This window comes from Bombus affinis, chromosome 15, assembly GCF_024516045.1.
Source record: "Bombus affinis isolate iyBomAffi1 chromosome 15, iyBomAffi1.2, whole genome shotgun sequence".
Classification (NCBI taxonomy): Eukaryota; Metazoa; Arthropoda; class Insecta; order Hymenoptera; family Apidae; genus Bombus; species Bombus affinis.
The window spans coordinates 6064407-6086181 of NC_066358.1; the positions used below are offsets into that span (position 1 = coordinate 6064407).

Here is a 21775-nt window from a genome sequence, read left to right on the forward strand (position 1 = left end):
TTCCATTCAAATTTCCTTAATATGTTCTATAAGTAAAATTAAGACTAGAATTTAACAAAAAATTTATAAATTCTTTATTAAGAAGTTATAACCAAAGTATCGAAAGTGGTGTAGATAATTTGAGTATGTTTCTATTTCAAAATGTCGTCCACTTTTTTATTGATGTAGTATTTACTGCTTGTGATTGTCTAATTACATTACAATTATGCCATATTAATTCTCATTATTAATTTGTTTTATGTAGATACTATATATTACTACTTTTACTTCTATATTCTAAACTTTTTCTTTTAGCGTGTCATATAAATAAAAATTTAAATGCGTCAGGTTATAATGCGACTGGTCGCGGTCGATAAATTCAACGTTGGCAATAATGTTCGTTAGATATTATTACATTTTTCATGTTTTATATTTTTGTTATAATTTCTTAATGATGGAATTTTAATATATATGACATTTTAAATTTATTTTTTACTTATAAAGCAGACAAAAACGTGGGCCACTCTGTATAATATACTACATATAAGATATTCTATGACAATATTAATAGGATATTTTGAAGATATTGAAATTAAAGAATGAATTTAAAAGATAGAAAAATACTGACAATTGTAGAATTGACATTAACACAAATTATTATATTTTTCTGATAAGGAAATTAAGTAAAAAAAAAAAGTTGTTTTTTAATCGTACTACAATGTATCAGATACATCCTGCTACGAATTTATAACGAAATATGATATGTCAGTGATAGATGGAGATAAAATCGGTATAAGAGAGAGAGAGAGAGAGAGAGAGAGTAGCGAAGGCCGTATTCTCAGATTTCAGAAGTAAATCTAGCAACCTCGTTTCAAAATCGAGCAATGCTACATTTAAAATCATAAAACACATTTTCATAACATTATAGAAGAAATATATTAAGATAAATGGGAAAATTTTTACCTGCATCTCTTTATTGAAAAACCATGATTCCTTCGCGAGACGAGCAGCGATTCGTGGGTTTTTGTAAAAGTTATTTCGTAATTCGTTTGGCAAGGTGTCTTCGATTGCTGAATTCAATACATTTGCCGGATGTTGATACACGAATTCCGAGGGAATGTAGTATTGTGGAGCGGCCATGCATAATCCTATCATGGCCATAAGCAAAATTATTACGTTCATATTTACCTAAAATTCTGGAAAAGAATAAACCCCAATTACTTTAAGGTAGTACATAACTTATTTGATTCAGAAAATCGGAAAACTTTCTCAGAATTTTTTAAATTTCATATGTATGAAATATTCCAGCGAAACGAGCTTTTTGAAATTCATACTGAGTGGTTGAAGGTATTCATATTGTTCATATTAACTTGCGAAGAATTTGTTAAAAGATACCTTCAAAATTTGAAAGTATTTTTTTTTTAAACTATGCTTTTTGACTGACATTGAGCAGATTTTAAAAATTGATTGCCCGATAAATTTTAAATTTCGGCACATTGTTTCTTATAAAATTATCCTACAATGTGGTCTATGATTTTTTTCATATTTTAATTTGTTCAATTTTTTATAAATTTTGAAGTTAGTGCTTTTAATAATTTTTTAAATAATTGTTTTAATTATTTTTTCTTAAAACTATGCTTTTTAACTATAAGCTACATATTGCATAAAATTATCTTTTTATCGAACAAGTAAATTACACAAAGATTTATAAAATCATAAGAAGTTTGTATCTTTCACAGAGTAATAAAAAATTTGAACGGAATTCATGTTGGCTGAGACACCATTCTAATTCAAGGCTTATGTACGTATCTATTCTGTATGTACGCTAGTACAATATTCAAAATTCCATTAAGAAGACACATTTTTTCAGGTTTGCACACAAGGAATCATATAGTAGTGATTCGTTAAATAGTCACGAGTCGAGAGATTATCTGACCAACTATCAAAGGAGGTATATTATCTATTAATATTATTATTAATATTATCTTCTCTGTTGAGTGCGAATGAGATACAGATATTTGACACATTTGTTTATTTTACATACAGCAATGAACACATAAGTAAGAGAAAGTTCTTACAATAAAAATTTAGTTTATTTTAGTTTATAATTATTACTTGAAATAAAAATGTGAAAGCCACTCTATATCCACAATGGTTCAAAATATAAGAAATTTGTTCGTTATGATACACTTAAATTCAACATAATGTAGAATTAATATATAATTTAACTTGGGATTTAAAATGTTGAAAAGATTTGAAAAGTTTTATTTCTATTTTTTCTATAATGTAGGACATAAACTAGGATTTTAGAAAAAAGTAGAAATAACATTTTTCATAATACAATTTATGGTCTTGGCAGTTATCATTTCCCATTTATACACTCGCCACTATACACCAAAAACTCATCGTCAGTCCAAGAAATCAATTTCAAAAACTGGTGAAGGTAGCAATAGCCAAATGCTGCGACATTATTATAAATACTAAACACGAAAACTGTAACAGAGTTATTCTCGTAAATTTTGAGCTGTGCACGCAATTTTTATTATGCACGAAGGATGTGTCGAACCACTGATTCACGTGTCAGAAACTACGTTGAATATCTTTATCCTCCATGACGTCTATTTGCATCCTTTATGTATATATTTCAGTCAGATCTCGTGCTCCACGACTTTCTGCGCAAATCCACTCACCTTACGAATACAATACTGAATCCACAAGATCTAGTTATTTCTCTCGCGCGTGTCTAACTGAATACAAGATCCGTTACAGTGTTACTTATATAGTAGCCGCCACTTCAATACAGCTTGCTAAAGTTACCGTGGACGTTTTCTTGGTCATTATCCGTGTTCTGGCTCCTTCTGTCGAGCTTATGTCCCCGACGAGGTCATTCGTTTCCTCTTTGAGGCGTTTCAAGGGTGAGGATCCCTTCGAGCTGACTGATCACCACTCGCCGCCGTTTATCCGCGACCTTCCTCATTCTCGTGCGCTTTATTCGCTTTGCTTCGCTCTTCAGTGACGGAGACCACGATATTAGACACTGGATACGCGATAGACTCTATCCGGTAGATTTTTCTCGTTAGCGTGTTTCGGGTCACGCGACATTCGATAGATCCAATTGCTAGCTAAGTAAGGCAAAGGAAAATATTATCACAGTGGCTACAAAAGGTATTCACATTATTGTATTTACAAACAAAGGTATACATTATTGTATTTATTGTAGTTGGACTGCGGATGTTCATCTAAATTTGTATTTTTTTTTTAAATATAATCAAAGATACAGGATCTTGTTTCATCAAAGATACAGAAAATTGTTTTACTTGTTATATGTTACAGGTACTACTCTCTGGGGATATTTTGTATATCTTTGCTCATCATGCGACATCTCGTGGTACAGGTAAGTTAAGTAACTTATTTAATCCACGTAGTTCCAAAGTTACTTATTATTTCATAAAAAAATTCTGATTACAGTCGCTGTTGATTAGAAAGTAGTTAAGCATTCATCGACAGTGACTTCGTAATTTGTACTATGGGATCGTTACAAACCAGTAAAACACAAAAGTCCGGTGAATTACTTTGGATGGCTATTCCGAAACTGTCCTTTCGGTTTTCACTTTGTTTGAGAGAATAATTCAATAGGCATGGCCGAGTCATCGATCTACGCACAGTGAATTTGTTAAAGGTCCCATTATAAAAACGATCCTCTGGTTCAAATCGATGTGTATCGTGAGATTTGGTGAGTGTAATGCTCCTACGTGCCTAGAAATATCGATTTCACGTTGTGATCGGAATTTCCACGCGTTTTATGATTACTTAACTATGGTCATTATTGCACCATTTAAAAAACCATATTATATTACATTTAGCTAGTAACAGATTATCAAACAATTAAATATGGTATATTGGTATAATAAAAAATAGATATGTAAATACAGAATTCGGAAATTAAATTTAAGCTTTTTATCTTTTTTTACAGAAATTAAAAATATAATTTTAATAAAAATCGAAACTGATTTGGAGAAATCTTGAAGATCTCAATTAGAATTTCTAAAGAAGTTTATATTGGATATCAAACTGTTCTATATTTGTTAATAGAACGTCTACAATTCAACGAGGGTTCACTAAACTGTGCCGGTTTGCTGCAGTTTCAACCGCCCACGTAGGTTCTTATGGATTTTTTCGAGCAGCGCAGTTTTCCGGTTTATGCATTACGCATACATATAGTCACTGTCTCTGTTCGACGACAGTCGAGTCCGGGTTAAAACTCGTGAGCTACGTTATTACGAGCCTGTGCACCATTCGCAATTCCAAGCTTCTTTGCTTTCCTTCTGCAATGACCATGTAACTACGCTTTCTTTAGTCACGTTCGACTTTCATGCAAATAAGTTCTTTCCGAATCATTTGATTCCTCGGATACTAAATTTTCTTAATTTTTAATATAATAAAGTTCCATAATATTAATTGGATATATCCTTGCAAATTTTTTAAATACCTATCGGTATATTTTTTAGAATAACTTTATTGAACAGAAACTACATACATCATTTATAAAAGGAGCAAAAAAGTGGATGCGTGTGTGAGACATTATGATTGCATATAAATACACTAAAATAAATTATGCTTAAAGAAATAATAATGACTCTTATTGAGTGATACTCCGAACAAATAGCTCCTTAACCAGGTCGAAAACTGCGGAAATGCCATATGTGTACACGTTCTCGAGGAATAAATATTATGCTTTTATTAGTAGTAGCTTTCAGTAGAGACATCCTGGTACATCTATCGAATAATGATTTTATCTTTTTATTTAAGATATTTGAAAGAGGCAAGGGAGTCGGATATATGTATAATGGTATTCAGGTCAATGTTACGTCCTTATAAGCAATAACCAGAGGCAGTGGTTACCCTTGTCGGAACAGACTCGCCTGCTATAGGAAGTCGTCGTTTTTCAGCTTATTCTGAATAATGCATACATGTAAGTCATTGGCAGATGAAAGGCGTGAAATAAAAGTTCTACCAGCGAAAGGAAGTTATATAAGTATACGAGAGACCTTCCTCTTCAGCATATTACAATTAATTACATACATATTATCTTTCACGAGATCACATAAGAAGTGCATGAATTGGGTCATAAAAACATTTTATGACGTCCGATGGGATGAATTGAACGCATGTACATGTAATTCCTTGACCTAGCATCGTGTTTTACTTATACATTTACCATTTAGTTAATTAGTTAACTTAAATTTTTACATTAATTTTCATAATTAAATCTTTAATTTAATTTTATTATATAATTAAGTTTATCAAAATTTAAGTTTCTTTAATTTTCTTTGAAGTAATTGCTAATTGTATCTTGTGTTGGAACGTGGAATATAATATTCGAAACTTTATTAAAGTAAAACAAAGCTTAATCAATTTTATATTTAAAGTTTCTTTGAGCTTCTAATTTAGGTGTTAGTTATTTGAGAATATGAAAAGTTGTAAGTTTCTAAATTTAGTTATATCTAATAATTTTTATCTCCTTTAAGTTTTGAAAAAGATCTATAAAATTTCTTCTATAAATTTATGTAACTAACACATAAGTTTCAAAGATCGTTGTAAAGATTGCTACTAATTAAAAGCTTCATTTGCAAAATTTATTTCCTAAAAAATAATTCCTATTATTCGAATATCTTTTAACTGAAATTTCGACATATTGATTCTTAAACTCTATATTCACAGGTAAACAAAAGAAGTATTACTCTCGAAACTTTCATGTCCTTTAAGTAACAGGTTTCGTGACAAATAAAACAATCGCATGTCACTTCCGTCTTTTATATAAACATCTTTTAAAACACATACAAAACAGAAATACAAGGTACACAAGTTTCCATCTGTTCACAGGATACAACTTACATAATTTCACAAGCGATACAAAAAATTATTTCATTTTAAAAACCCAATACAATTTCACTTGCAGTTACCTATGTAAGGTAAAACACAAGTCTCATTTTGATTTAAAAAATCAATATGATTCTACATACAATTTTAGTTATTATCATCCATATATAATTATTTGATTATATTACAAATAATAGTAATTTAATGTAAATTGAATACCAACTAAAATCAAGTTCAACTTTTTCAATATAATTACCTAATCATTTGCATGCAAAAATCCAATATACTATGTAGTATTAAAATATTCAATATCACTCGTACACTATTTTTAGCATTGAATCCTGTTTTAGAACGTTAGGGAACTAAGATCACGAGTCATCGAGCGATTCAATGGTAATATTCATAAGCTGGCGAGATGGTCTTCTGATAAACTGGAACAGCAGCATGGGCAATCGTTGGTGCAAAAGCTTTTCCGACCACCGGTACAGAGCTGTGAACCTGAACATGATCGAGGCGCGCTGTTTTTATGTAAGTTGGCTGTTGGACTGATACTCTCTCGACTTTAGTCGCTGGTTCCACGACATTCACTTCTTGGAGAGTTTCAATCGGTCTGCTGACAACAACACGTCGCGTAGAGACGCGTTCGTCAGCTGGTTCTGCGTATTCCGGAGCTGGGGTAGCAGAGATTACACGTCCGCGAACCTGGCCAGCGTCTCCGGCTGCGGATTGGGAGAGGGAGGGATAGCGACCAAAGCCAACCTATAAAAATATAATGCATATCTAGAAATGGAAATATAGAAATATAGAAAGCTATATATATATATTAGTTGAGTCATCGCATATATTAGATGATTTATCCTTCAATCGCCAGTAATTCTAGTATTAATAGTTCTTATGAAATTACCTCAGCAACGTTACCACGGGCAGTGAGCAAGTCAATCAGTCTATTCTGGTTCTCCTTGTCCTCTTCAGGGGAAGATTTGGGGCTAACCACAACGCTTGGTGAAGGATCATGTGCAACGAATGGTTCGTTCGATTGTGCACCACCGTTCAAGTTAGTTCTTGTTTGAGCTGCAGGTGCACCAGCCTGGAGCAAAAGCAATCGTTAATTCTTAAAGAATAAGGAAAGAATAGTAATTGCAAGGCTTGTGAAAATAAGGAGGCAGCTTCGGTTTCATATTCAAAACTGCAAAAATTGATCAATACGAATATTAGTTGATTATGAACTTGTAGCACATTCCAAAATGTAATTTGATCTCAAGTCGGCTTTCGTTGGTTTACTCAAATTATTGAAAATCAGAGCTTCCAGTTCAATTTCTAATCATACCTGGCTTTGAGGACCGACTCTGCGGAAGTCAGGATTTTCAACCACAACAGTTTCGTCATCGCTGGAGGAGGATGGAGTAGAAGATTCTACAGGAGATGACAAAGATGGTAGAGATGGCAGCGATGGCAAAGATGGCAGAGATGGCAGAGATGGAAGAGATGGAAGAGATGGAAGAGAAGGAAGAGATGGAGATGCTTCGAGACCTGAGAAGTGTTGGAACAGAGGTTGAATGACAGCTGGTCCTTTCTGAGTCTTGGAGGTGGGTTGATCAAGTTCGACTACTGCTGAGCCAGCTGGACGAACGACTACGCGTTCTTCAATGTCGAAGAATTGCTTTTGGATTGCTGGGCGGCGTACCTAATTCATAAACATTATTTAAAGTTTAAAATGAAATTTTACTCTTTTATTGGCTTCTTTTCCCTTGAAAAATTGTAAAAGGAAATACAGAAATAGGTACCCACAAAAGACTTAATATAGAATATAAAATTTATAAATAATATATTATAATTTATAACGATAATTTCATTACTTTTAAAGAAGATGAAGACTTTTAAAGAAAAATGAAGGATCTAAAGATAATTCTTACAAGTGAAATAAAGCATTAAAAAGTCTGAATTTAAATAAGAAGTGAGAAGAAAAAATAGAAAATAACGAACAGGTAGAGTGTTTAACAGGAAAGGGAAAGGAGGCAATTTGTCAAATTAATAATCACTTACTTCGAATTTTCGAGTAGAAACAGCTGGTTTAACGACGTCTAATTGTTTTTCCAGGAGAGCAGGTTGTGCCTCAATTTTCGTGACTGGCACATGAGAGACAGTTGGCACGTGTTTGACGTATGGTACAGCAGCCACTGCTGGCACTTGGGCAGCGGCATATCCAATGTGTTCGGTTTCAACTTTAGCGGGAACACTATATGCAAGCTGTGCCTCTTGTCCGATATTATTTATGTAAGTTACTCCTGCTGGATTTAAGTAAGGCATCCTAATGGATACAAAACTACTATAGCCACCCTGCAACAGGGCGGCTGCCACTGTGAAGAGAACTCCGAATTTCATCCTGGAATGACGTAGTAAATTAACTATGAAATACTAATTATGAAATTCCCTAATATCTTTTATTAGTGGACAGTTGCTAGAAAATTAACAATTGTACAGAGTGTATTAAACGTTTTTTCTATAATTAGTTATTTTAAAAAGACTGAAAAGTGAAGACGACAATTTTTAAAGAAAATTCCAAGCTTCATTCTGAATTGATATGATAAATGAAGTTTGAACATTTTTTAATATTCTACTTTTTAGCATTTTTTATTATTAGAAAGTTTAGCATTTTAGTAATCGCCAATAAAAAATGTTGGAATATTAAAAAATTTCAAATCTGAACCATAGATATATTCAAAATAATATTTTGAATTCTCTCCAAAAATTTTCAAAGTTTTTAAAATAGGAATATAATTATTTAAGATATTTATAAGAAAATTAATTATAGAAAAGGAAATATGGTGATGAAGGTAGTAGCATCGATTAGTAATTGAAATAATCATCTAAAAGCACTAGAAGTGTGAAATTATGAAGTGTTCAGGCCAATTCAGAGAGACAAAGTTACCTTGATCGCCCAAAAATGAAACGACGTGCGAATAAGCGAAGGGGTGTAAGGTGCAAGACTGTCCCATCTGTGGCAGCAGACGTTGTTTATATGGACGTGGTCGTAAAGGGGACCCCTTCTCACAAAACCATCATTGCCTTACCCCTCCCATACTAACAAAGGCTCAAAGTTGACCAAAACTGGGTCGATCTACTTCACTCCTCCACGTGTTCAATCTTCGAGAAACCTGCTCCCTCATAGGAACTGACAGTTATGCATCACCCTGTCCCTATGACAGGGATCATTAATTTCACCATTTCGCAATATCATACTGGTCATTAAGAGCACTTAATTATTCTGAAAATTCGTTGTTCTTGATTGACTTCTTGCTGTTAATTGTTGAGAAAGATTAATTCTTGGCTAAGGATTTGTAAAAATAGTTTAATGTATACAACGTGGTAATTTTCTAGATGATAGAAGTATATAACAATCTGGTAAGTCTGTAGCTATACAAAATTTGGTTTCATGGTAATTTGAGTTTTTTATAATTAATGAAGAATATTAAGACATTCATTTAAATAATAATGTATCTGAATATTTGTATAGTATGAATTGAATAATGTCCATGAACGTAAAAAGTTCTTTTTCTTTAATTACTTTTATTTATTTATTCCTTTTTTCTATAGGGATATTAGCTACATTGATCACAAGAATTTTTACTTATACGTTTGAGAAATGAATTTATCGTATAAAATATAATTGAAAAAGAAATTTGTCATCGACGTACTCGTTTAAAAGCAGTGATCGAGGATTAATGAATGAAGTGGAGCAATTTTGAATGCCAAAGGATTATAGGTATTCGAAAGTGAAAACAGAGAATTCAACTAGGTCGATGCGCCTTTACAATTCGATTGTTATTCGTCCCGTGTGCGTGTGGGCCCGTGTAAAATTTATCACTCACGAAATGTTGACGCTAACTTACGCGAGCTTCTTCTAAAAAAAGTGAAAAGAACGTTTCCTGAATCGATCATATGGAATTTTATTATTCCCCGTTCACTTAACAAGGCGATAAATATTGAATAGTTACTATTTCCGATAATAGAATATTTTGAAGTTTAAAACACAAATCTAAGATTTTAATTTACTGATGTTTGTTAACTTAAGATTACTTTAGATTGAAATTAAAATCATTATAATCAGGGTTATTGCATGGAAAATAAAAAATTCATATTGTTTTTGTAAATTATTTTATATCATTCAAAAGATTTTTGAAAAAATTCATGTGTAAGCAATACGCGTACAGATATAGATTCTTAATCTTAATCCTAAATTAATCCTACATTAATAAACCATAGTAAGCTATAATGTTAGACAAAAGTTATAAAGATCTTAAAAAAAAAAATGTTTTACGTTGAAAATTAAAGGCTTCTATTATGGCTTTACCATGATCATTTTTTTCTGCAAAGGTATCAAGGTAATCTTCTCTTATTTTTTTTCTCAACAACATGCTTATTTTTTATTGACAATTTTAGAGCAACTTACGTCACGCTTATATATGTTTACTTTCTTATAGGACTGCTCTGGAAACGAAAGACAAAACGATTCAAAACCAGATTGGAATCTAGAAAGGTCGTGGACATGTTAATTTATTCCTCATTCTCACTGGATTTTATCTTTAATTTCGCTTCCTATACCATTACTGTGACCTTAAATCTCTTGTTCCATTTCATACTACTACAAGCATTCTTTTTGCAGTACTAAAATGTCGTGAACAAAATTGTACGAGTACAAATTCAGTTATTTATTAACAACATCTTGCAATGCTGATTCGAATGATGCAACAATAATGAAAATTATAATCATATCGGTGATCATCGTTTAATAAATAATGTAGTTCAATTTCGAATTACCAAACTCATTGCAAGCTCTATGATTACTCAAAAGAAATCACGTTGCTGTTGCGAATTGAACACATGATGACTGATTAATTATTGTTCTGTAACCACATGGTAACACATGTTAATTTCATTTCAGACTTTACATGAATAGGAGTTGTGAGGGATAATTGTATATCATAAATATTGATTGCGAGTCATTTAACTCGTGATTTTCGATTTCAAAATTTAAATATTTACACAATCGATAAATTGTGCTATTATCTTCCCTTAACAGAAGAGATCCTGGTCCTTAAGTCCGGTCGTCAAGTGATCATTTCAGCCTTGCTCAATATCTATGTATGTATGTGTACCAAGGTCGGGCATTGATTTTAAAGGAATAACGATCGATATTTTCATGCTCTCGATCCAGATGAAAATGTTGCGCAACTTTATGTATACCCTAAACCGGTAATTCGTTCGTACCCTATCTCGTTTTTATTCGTTTATTACATATACCTTAATAAATCTCTTTATACCCAATAATTACCTAAAAAAATACTCTTCTTACAGATAGAGATGATGTTTTCAGCGAAAGAAGTACTGTGTGACTCATTACGTATGATATGCATCGGAAAATGAAGAAATAATACAAATTGCTCGAGTCAGGTTACTGATACACATTCGTGCTTAAAATAAAAAAAAATCTATAAAACCTGATACTCCTGATTCTTCTGCAAATCTGATTCTAACTTTGATCTAATTATAATTTAATCTAGATTTATTTTCCATTTAATTCTAATTCCAATTCATTCATTTACATTATTTTGTAACAACTCAATCGTAGTTCTAACTTTTAATTTTAGTTTTAATATAGAGTTATTATGATCTTGATAATTATTCGGATCGCAACTTAAAGAACTATGATAAATTTAAAATTACTTACGTAATTTATTTATAAAAATTGACGACAGGCATAAATTTGATTTTAAGGTGACAGAAAAAATGAAGACCGAAGCAATAATAATAAATCATTCGTACTTGTAAACAAATTGCTGTTGCTTTGGATGAAGTAGTTGACACGATAAATACTTAAAAGGAAACAGAAAGAAGTAATTATGGAGAGATACGAAGTTAAAACGGAACCGAATCCATTTATCTCACGTCATTTATGACGTTTTACAAGAGAGCAACTGCAAGTCAATGTCAACATCCCATTACATTATTTAAGCATATTTCTTTGGTCACTTACTCTTTAAAAAATGTGCACATAAAATGGGTCATGAAAAATATAATATTATATTTTATCTTATATTAAGGTTAAGTTACTGAGCATACTGTTTTTCATTGCACTATCAGATGGCATACATATATGTATACTTACGGTAAAATTACTATTTATTCGTTAATTAGAACTTTTAATGGTACTATGGATGAATTTGCACCTACATTATAATTACAATTATTTTTTAAGTTATAACATCCTTGCGAGTGAATTTTCTTCACGGTACTACTTAAAAATTAACAGAGAAATTTTTACATTAAATATTTCACATCATTATAGGGTTAATGAAATATGCATCTGGAGAAAAATAGCAATTTGGTAAGTATACAATAAACGTAAATCAAAGGTTCTGCGAACCACTTAAACATCGCTTCAAATTTTATGACTATGTTGAAACAAAAGTCTTCTGTCATACTGGAAACTGGACACTCAGTTATCGTTTCTTCTATACGGATCTCCTCCCTCTTCCTCGCTCTTTGTCTCTTTCTTTCTGCCCCACTAAACCTTTTCTCATCAGTGAAACCGAAACCGAAAGTAAAATGCATACCGGGCATCGCGTACCGAAAACTGGTTGTCCTTCTTTCGCAATGTCGGTGTGGCTTATAATCCTCAAAAACGTAAAAACAGAAAATCTTTTCCTTATCTTATTGCAAATGATTCGGACCTTTTTCTCCAATCATTCTTATAACCTATTTATGTATCATGTAGCTGTAAAGAAACTCGGACGTATTCAAAATATAAATCCGTGTTTTATTAATGCAGCTAATGTTTTTGAAATTTAATGGCCCACTCCTCCCTTGTCATTATGTCTGATATTTTTGCAGGTCAGAGCTGAGATATGATTGTATTACTCTTTAGGTGGAGATTTCATAACAATATTGCAGTCATCCTTTTTACTTCTTTTTCCATTGGTCCAATTGCAACGTTTTCGGTGTCTATATATCCAGTTATAACTTTGGTAATTATTCTGTCTTAAGTCCTGAAGCAATGTTGATGAAAAAAATAGAAAAAAGAATATGAAGTTAATTACTTTTCTGCCATAGTTGGAAATTTAATATCGATTAAATCAAATTTAATATCAGAATCGATTTATTAAAAGTAAGAGTTTTAAGTACTTACGTACTCTTCTATTTTCGAAGTTTTTGCAATATTTCAAATATTGATGATATCTCCCCTTCACCTTTAGTTTAATTTCTTTAAGATGGAGGGAAACCTGAAAATATATGGATATTTTAGTTTTTATGAGTTTCACGTTATTGAAACGACTACATGTATTTCTTACGTTTCACATCTATCGATGAATCATAGAAATTTCACCATTGATTTTGTTTAGAAAATATGCCGGTAACTAAACGACAATTCTTGTTCGAAATGAAAGGGAATGTAAAAATTTATAGATATTTCTCTGGTATATACAAACACAATCTGGTGATTATTTTATCGGTTGGATATGTGGGGGTGGTACGCAGTATATCTATTAAAAGCGTCTCCTCATATCTGTCATAAGCAGATCTCATATCTGTAAGCAGAAAAACATAACCACTTATCCGACAGGACCGAACGTGCGAACGTGGTCAGCGAATTTTGATTTTTGTTCATTCAAATTCCGCACTGTGCAACGATTTGCAATATTTCAGGAGGAGGGATTCCAATTTGACACCGATTTCTTTCCAATATTTTAGAAATCTTTGTAACTGCGTAATTTTTGTCTTTTGAATCACTAATTAACCCTTTGCCGTACGATTTCATTTAAACTGCGTCATAATGAGGGACAAAGTCGTTGTTTGGTATAAATAAACTTCAAACTTTAAGCTCGATCTCCCTTCATCGAGCGTGCAGAAATCAACGGTATTGAAATAAAAACCTTTCATACATTAAATGTGATTTCTCTTTTATTAATATATTGTTTTAATATATATTTAACATAAATTTTTAATATATTAAAACATATAGATACATCTTAATTCCTCTAGCGATCTGTAAGAATTGTTTTGCCTATTGTCAAAAATAACACTATCGATAATATCGATAGTTTTACTATTTGAGTACATATTATCTCTAGTATTACTATTTTTTATTCTAAACGTTATGCAAAGGGTTTTCAAATAAATTTCACTCTGTAAATAAAAAGAAATACGAAATCACGAACAATATTAGACATTTTTTCGTAAACTAAAAATAGGATGTAAGTAACCGTGAATTCTTCTTGGTCGAACATTTTCAGTATTCAGAAAGCGTAAAAATGATAGACCGTATTTCTTTATCGGCGGGATTTTCAATTTATATCGTCATTTGAACGCATGAAACTACACCAATATTAGTTATTTAAATACTAACTTTGATACGATTGATGTCAATATATGAATGAAGCTAGAAAACTTTTTATAAGCATATTCCATTATTTTACATGTTTTACTATACGTAAAGAGGTATTATTATTTAGACGACTATCATACATTCGTAATACTGAACCGTAATAAGTCTGACTTCAATTTATGCTTTAGGTCGTAACGTAATCCGTACTATCACAGAATCTATCTCAATGATCTAAGCACGAATATGTGAATCAGCTAAATTCTGCATCACGAGTTTCACTCATTTTACGGTACACGATTACGATAAGGAATTAACATGAGAGTACACATCATAAGCACTTCCCTTGAATCAATTATATATATAACAGAAGGATAATTTTGTAAATAACTCTATAACAACTAATTAAAGAATTCCACAGTAATTCGATTTAAATTATTTTATATTAAGTTCCTCGTAGATGTCGTTGTTTGCGATGCCTAAGTTTGAATCTTTGTGTGCATATCTGTATACATGGCATAAACGCAATTTTCATTCGAAAAGGGCGGTAAATATCAATGCACGTGTATTCATTAAAAACATCGCAAAACGACGTATTTATTAAGTTTTATGAATTGTATTGTATCTATAATCATATCATATAATTATTAGTAGAAGAGTCTAAAAATCGTTTTCGATGTAATAAAAGAAGACAGGTTATACAGAGCATTAGGTGACCTCTGAAAGAACTGGTCATTATTTTAAAAATGAGTACCGATAACTACTACCGATTTATATTGGAACGTATTAATACTTCGGACACAATTGTATTAGATCAACCAGGACATACAGTGAGTATAAAATGTTCTTCTCTTCTATTATGTAGATAGCAAGCACAAGCCATAAAATAATTTTTGTTTTTTAATTTTATCGTTAAATTATGCGTAGACTGCAAATATTTATGCAATTGTAAAGAATTGAAATACATAGAAGTATTCAAAGTATACATAATATGTAAAAATATATTAAATATTCAAAGTATTTAGTAATTGAACTAAATCTTCTATTTATGTTCTACTCTTTTGTATGTGTTCATAGAAATTCAATATTTATGAATAAAGAAAGTATTCTGAGTATCAAAAACAAATAATAAGGATGTTTTACGTTGTATAAAGCATTGTCTCTTTTATATGTTTTCAGTATACTTGTGGTAGAGCCAAGGAAAATGAAATAGTATGCCTTAGTTTGACAGTATCTAGGCGTCATTGTATGTTTTTCCATAGCAAAGATGAATTATATGTTACAGATTTAAAGGTACACATTATGTAATGAAATTAGTGCACGAGGATGTATTTTCTTAATATAATATTTTCATTTGATGATGTTATTTATCTTAGAGCGCGAATGGTATATTTATAAATGGTGTAGCTCAAAAGCCCTTTCAGACAACTAAATTATGCTCGAATGATGTTATTGGCATTGGATGTCCCACTGTTGAAGATGCAACTGGAAACAGTAATCTATATGTGTATAAACTACATTCAATTGGAGTAAGATTTAATTAATTATATCATCAGACTAATTATCATCACATGATATCTTTTTTGAACTATTTATTGAGTAAGATTGTTACACATATTATAATAATTTTAACAGCCACAGCTTCTGGAAGATGGTCACAGTGTTAGTACACTTTCAGAAACTACTATAGTAAATAATGTAAATATAGTTAATGATAAGTCAATGACTGACAGAGTAGATAAACGTAAAAGAAAAGACACGAATTCCAACTCGGAAGTGGCAAGTAAAATTCCCAAGTTGCAAAATGAAAATTATATCTTAGAAAAAAATTACCTGCAAGGTATTACTGCATTTTTATTCAGGTTATTTAGGTTACAAGACAAAGAATAAATAGTAGAATTTTGCTTTTATTTCAGAAAAAGATAAAGAAAAAAATGAAAATGATATTGAAATAGTTCATATTTCATTGAATTCATCAAATGGAAAAAATAAAAATTGTGATAAATTGAATGCAAAGAAACGTATGGATACCAACATGCCTTCATCAAGTAATTGGACAAACAATACAAGAACAGAATCACCAATGGATGATGAATTAATAAATTGTCAGGACCTGAGATCGAATATGATAATAAGCACCACAAAAGAAGATATTAAAAAAGGGGAAATTTCTCTCAATAAGAGTACAGAGAAAGTAAATGTAAATATGTTACAAGAGATTGATACTTATACTGGAAATAATTTAATGTATACTAAAGATGTACAGAATACAGTAAATAATTTACATAATCTTGAATCAAAAAATACAATCAAGGACAGTAGAATAAGAGTAAAATCTGATTTAGAAATCATGAATTACAACTCAAAACAACTCTACTACAGTAGAAAAAATAGTAGTGAAACAAATACTGTGAGTGAGATAGAAAGACCAAATACAATCGATAAAACCAATCAATTTAAAAACAATGAAGAAGGAGATTTACTCGCAACACTTCCTCCAAATTTCATGCATAACGAAGATGGTATCATAAAATTTGAAGATGAATTGCAATTAACCGATATTGATGAAAATGCTACTTTAAATTCCTCAAATACAAGTTTCGTTGCAGTCGGATCTCCGATAAAACTAAAGAAAGTGCAACAACAACCAAAAACAAAATTTTCAGAGGACGATGTTATAAACTTAAGCGATAGTGAGGATGATATTTTTCCGTGCTCCCAATTGTTTGATATTGGCTATGGTATGAACACAACCATGAAAGATGAGGTAAAAGAGGAGCTACCTACAGAAGTAGAAAGTGAGAGATTTGGTATAGATGATGTGGATTTTGTTATTTCAATAACAGATAGTGAAGACGAAGAAGATAAGAATTGGTTTTACAGATTATCCCGAAGTCAAATATTCAGCGAAAACGATGAAATTGATGTGAAAAGTAAGAATGGTATAAAAAAAGAAGATATGGATATAAATGTCGTAATTAAGGAACCAATTGTAAGCGAGTTTGAATTAATCGGAACTAATGAAGAGCTACCAAAAGAGTTAATTCCTAGAGTAAACATAGACGAAGAAAAAGAAACAGAGAACTCGTTGCAGGATATAGACAATTTAAATAAAGTACTTTCACCAGAAAATACTTTACTTAAACAATTCACGTGTGCTACTAGCGATACTAAAAAACATTGTAAGTCTCCGAAAAATCAGAGTTTGCCTCCAATGCAAAAAGAGGCAGGAAATTATATTCATCCCTTGAGTAACATTAAAATAAAAACTATTACACCCACCAAGAGCAAAAAGTCGGTTGAGAAAAAGGTGCCTGAAATCGAACCTCCACACTTACCTACCTCCAAAAGACGAAGAAGTGTTTCTAATAAAGATAAACAAACCCCTGAAAAGTCTGATAAATCTGCAAGATCTGGAAATTCTGAAAAATCTGAAAAACCTTCGAAACCGCGATTAAGTGCTAAAGAAAAGAAAGAACAACAAGAAAAGTTGAAGTTAGAGCAATATATGCATGCAAAGGAGCAAAAAAATCGTAAAGTACTTCACAAATGGGCCGATTGTCTTCCCCCTAGTACAAAAAAATTAAATACTCTTTCTAAGGAAGAGAAGAAAGCATTGGCAGATAATAGAAAGATGAAATTGAAGAAAATTGCCGAAGAAAACCGAGTATCTTTAGAAGGTAATCAAGAAAAGAAACGTATTGTTTCTAAACCAAAAGCGAAAGTAACGACAAAATCCCGAAACGATTTCCTTGTCGAGGAGACGATCGCTGCATCTAGAGAGGAAACTGCAACAGAGGAGTCTAAAGCTTCGTCTAGTCGATCCGTAACAGCAAATAGAACTTCTTCAAATGCAAAAACGATTGATGCAACAAAACGTAAAAATGTCTTTAAAGAAATAGCAATGGATGTACAGCATAAATTAACTCTTAATGATATTTCGAATTTGGGAAAAATTCCTAAAAAATCTAATAATACTAAAATAAAAATAAATATCGTAGAAGCAGAAACAGCATTAAAAGATCTTTCATTGGAAAAAAGAACAGAGAAAACAATTAAATTGAAAGATACTGCAGTAAGTGGTAAACCAAGCTTAGAATCTTGTAAGACAGTGGAAAAGGGACCTTCTGTACCTCTTAAGCCAAATCTTAAGTCACCAGCTGTAAAACCGAATTCGGAGAAACGAGTGTCTTTTTCTACAGAGATTCAAACTGTTCGTGAATATGAAATTGATGAATCGAATGTTTTAAAAAAACTGAAAGGAAAAGATGCTCCTATACGTCGAGAAAAGGTCAATACAATGAATCAATTTTTATGCCGCATCTTATGCTGGAAACCAGTGTGGTTGGAAGAACAGCTATATTTGAATCAAGATCCACCTGTTATTCAGCCTGAAGAACTTAACCCTACCTTAACTCATTATAGATCGTATGATGAATATTATAATACTATAAGTTCGCTTTTGTTGCTGGAAATTTGGCATAACATCACAAACAAATTTCAGAGCATAGAGGATATACATAAACGGCCCACATTCATGTGCTCTATAGTTGAAAACTCTATTCAGACGAATGTGGAGCCAAATAAAATACTTCTTACAACGTTGATGGTGGAAGTATTAGCCACAAAGGACGATATACAAAGGCAAATTCATCCTAAATATGGAGATCTTGTATTTTTTGAGTATGTTCAAAATCACAAAAATTCACAAAAATCAAAAGATTTTCGTAAAGTGTTCGCATTTGTTACTAACGTACACACAACAGTATTAACTCCTGTGACACATTTTAACAGAGATTTACAAAATTATGTAAAAGATGCTCATACATTGTTAACATATACTGTGATAACAAAATATCTCGATAAAAATATTCTAGTAAATCGAGTTCAACGATTAAGAGCTGCGATTTATTTACGTCCTAATTTACGAATGGTACAAGCATTGCAATTTCTCCCTAAGTCGCCATTAGTAAACTTAATCTTATGTCCAAGAATCGAGATGTACAAATTGCCAACTGTTTTTGAATTAGAGACATTGATCACAGGAGATAAATTAAATGAGAAACAGATGGAAGCTGTAAGTAAAATAACCAAAGCAGTAATCCAAAAAGATACCAAATTGTGTTTTATTCAAGGACCACCTGGAACTGGAAAATCGAAAGTTATTGTAAATATAGTTACTCAAATTTTATATGGAAATAACAGATATACAAGCAATGGAAGTTCTTTTACAATGTTAGTTTGTGCTCCATCAAATGCAGCCATTGATGACATTGTCTTAAGATTATTAGAAATTAGGACCATGATAAAAAAGCAGGCAAAGATAAAACCATTCAGGATGGTTCGTATTGGGCAATCACAAATGATGCATTCAAAAGTGAAAGATATTTCTGTTACTGAATTGGCGAAACGAGAAATTAAAAAAACATGCAAGTTGAACACTATTCCATCCGATAGTATAGAAAGTGAAAAATTATTTTTACAATCTAAGATTAACGCCCTGCAATGTAAGCTGAACTCAAATAATTTGGATAAAACTCATAAAGAGCATGTTAGGATGAAACTGGCAGATATGTCTGCAAAATATGAGTTATTAAAGAATCGTACATCATCGAACGAAGTAAATGATAGAAGCAGAGAAAGCATTAGATTGCAGCGTACGGCAGAACACAGAATTCTTGAGTTTGCAGACATAATAACCTGCACCCTCTCATCCTGTTATACTAGTCAAATGGAATATATTTTTGGTGTTAATAAGAAAAGGATATCTGTGTGTATTGTGGATGAAGCTACTCAAAGTTGCGAGGCAGAAACATTGATACCATTGATGTTAGGAATAGATACATTGGTTTTAGTTGGTGATCATAATCAATTACCAGCTACTGTTCTGAGTACACGGGCAAAGAAATATGGGTTGGATCAATCGATCTTTTCTCGAGTGCAAAGCGCCTTTGATTTACAACCAAATAATCCCATAATTATGCTAGACACTCAATACCGAATGCAACCTGATATTTCCTCTTGGCCAAATAAGTTCTTCTATGGTTGTAAATTAAAGAATGCAGTAGAACGCAATGATAAATTTCCATTCCATTCATATCGAATTTTAAATTTGATTACAAATCAGAATCATGATAACTCAAACAATGAAGAAGCAGATTTTGTAGCTAATATTATTTATTGTATGCTAAACTTTGCCAATTTGGATAATTGGCAATCATGCATTTCGTGTGGAATTCTTACACCATATAATAATCAAAGAGCTATGATATTGACTAAAGTTAATGCAATGTAAGTTGTAGCATTTAATGGAAGTGTATTCTAAATATCATCTGAATTAATTGTTGCATGTTGATCTTTTATTGTTTTAGAATATCTTCATTGCCAGAGAATGTTAAGAGAAAAATAAAATGTATTGTGGACACTGTAGATCGTTTTCAAGGTCAAGAATGTGATGTGATAATTTTGTCATGTGTGCGGAGTCAGAAGATCGGCTTTCTATCAGATAGACAAAGACTTTGTGTTGCACTTACAAGAGCAAAACACAGCCTGATAATATGTGGTAATTTTAACATTTTCATGGTAAGATTATATAATATTATCTATATTTAAAAAAATTTATATATATTGCATATATATTTCAAAAGTGTCATAACTTTTTACAAAAGTGTTACAACAATTCAAAACAAGCAGTCCTATCTTAAAAAGACATCAAAGTCGTCAAAGAAGGATTTTAAAGGCTAGCAATGGAAAAGTAACATTTGGCTTAGAGTTTATTCTTTTTGCCCAATAGTTTCTCACTGTTTTTGAAAAACTTGTTTATATAATATAATATGCATTTATGATACAAAAATAGTTGATATATTACATACAATGTAACATATACAATGATTTTTTTTATTGATTACAGAGGTATTCAATGTGGAATTCATTAATAGCAGACGCGAAAGCGCGTAAAGTATTTTTTAATGTTAATCCCAACGCAAATTCTCATGAAATCAAATCTTACGTAATTAAACATGTGATCAAATAATCGTGCATGTTTCATTGGACGATTACATAAAATATTCTTGTATATTTGTATAAATCTTACTTCATTCTCTTCATCGTAGATGTAAGAAGTATAAACCACAGTTGTCAAATGAAGATGTCCTCGTTGAAAAAGAGATAAAGACATTTAACATAATTTCTCTCCTTCCTAATAGATACTAGAATATTATTAATAGACATAGAAAAGAAGAGATCTCGTTATTTATTTGTATCTCTTTTTACTCCACTCCACTTGTTCAACACGGCGTCCGTGGTCTATACTTACTATACCTTTTTCACGCGGCTTGAAATGTTGTAAATTTCCGTTTCTCTATGATATTGTCTTTGTAAATAATAAATTCTTTACTTATGGCGTCTTAAATAGAATAAAATAAACAAACATGCCTATTATTAATAATCATAATTAATTTCTTTTTGGAATATTATTACATTGATGAATCATAAACTGAAAGAATAATCATATATGGTTTCATTGCATAGAACTAT

The 21775-nt window shown here is 31.4% G+C and overlaps 3 protein-coding genes across 17 annotated transcripts; 2 read left to right on the top strand and 1 right to left on the bottom strand.

The window, feature by feature from the left end:
* Positions 1-1032: 1032 nt before the first annotated feature.
* LOC126925093 (uncharacterized) lies at positions 1033-11915 on the top strand. 15 transcript variants are annotated; one of them, XR_007713796.1, is made up of 10 exons: positions 1033-1206; positions 1719-1780; positions 1850-1930; positions 3313-3373; positions 3462-3712; positions 3953-4135; positions 4789-4951; positions 6210-6387; positions 7957-8133; positions 10341-11915. XR_007713796.1 is itself a non-coding variant. In XM_050740270.1 (4 exons), the coding sequence occupies exons 1-4, from the start codon at positions 2591-2593 to the stop codon at positions 4862-4864; spliced, it is 687 nt and encodes a 228-aa protein (XP_050596227.1). In that variant the 5' UTR covers positions 2499-2590; the 3' UTR covers positions 4865-6312. The 15 variants fall into 15 exon arrangements, 2 of the variants coding, with proteins under 2 accessions (XP_050596227.1, XP_050596228.1); XR_007713795.1 differs by having other exon boundaries at positions 1033-1780; XR_007713799.1 differs by lacking the exons at positions 1033-1206; positions 1719-1780; positions 1850-1930 and adding exons at positions 2768-2894; positions 2993-3174.
* LOC126925090 (uncharacterized) lies at positions 5780-9345 on the bottom strand. Its single transcript, XM_050740268.1, has 5 exons — positions 8789-9345; positions 7903-8242; positions 7187-7543; positions 6764-6946; positions 5780-6618 (listed from the first exon to the last, which is right to left on the bottom strand). Exons 2-5 carry the CDS (start codon positions 8239-8241, stop codon positions 6247-6249), a joined length of 1251 nt encoding a protein of 416 aa, XP_050596225.1. The 5' UTR covers position 8242; positions 8789-9345; the 3' UTR covers positions 5780-6246.
* A 2799-nt stretch (positions 11916-14714) lies between the features above and the next one.
* On the top strand, positions 14715-21696 carry LOC126925085 (uncharacterized). The gene is made up of 7 exons (XM_050740253.1): positions 14715-15069; positions 15419-15532; positions 15616-15768; positions 15875-16079; positions 16156-20530; positions 20611-20821; positions 21150-21696. Exons 1-7 carry the CDS (start codon positions 14986-14988, stop codon positions 21270-21272), a joined length of 5265 nt encoding a protein of 1754 aa, XP_050596210.1. The 5' UTR covers positions 14715-14985; the 3' UTR covers positions 21273-21696.
* The last annotated feature ends 79 nt before the right edge of the window (positions 21697-21775 follow it).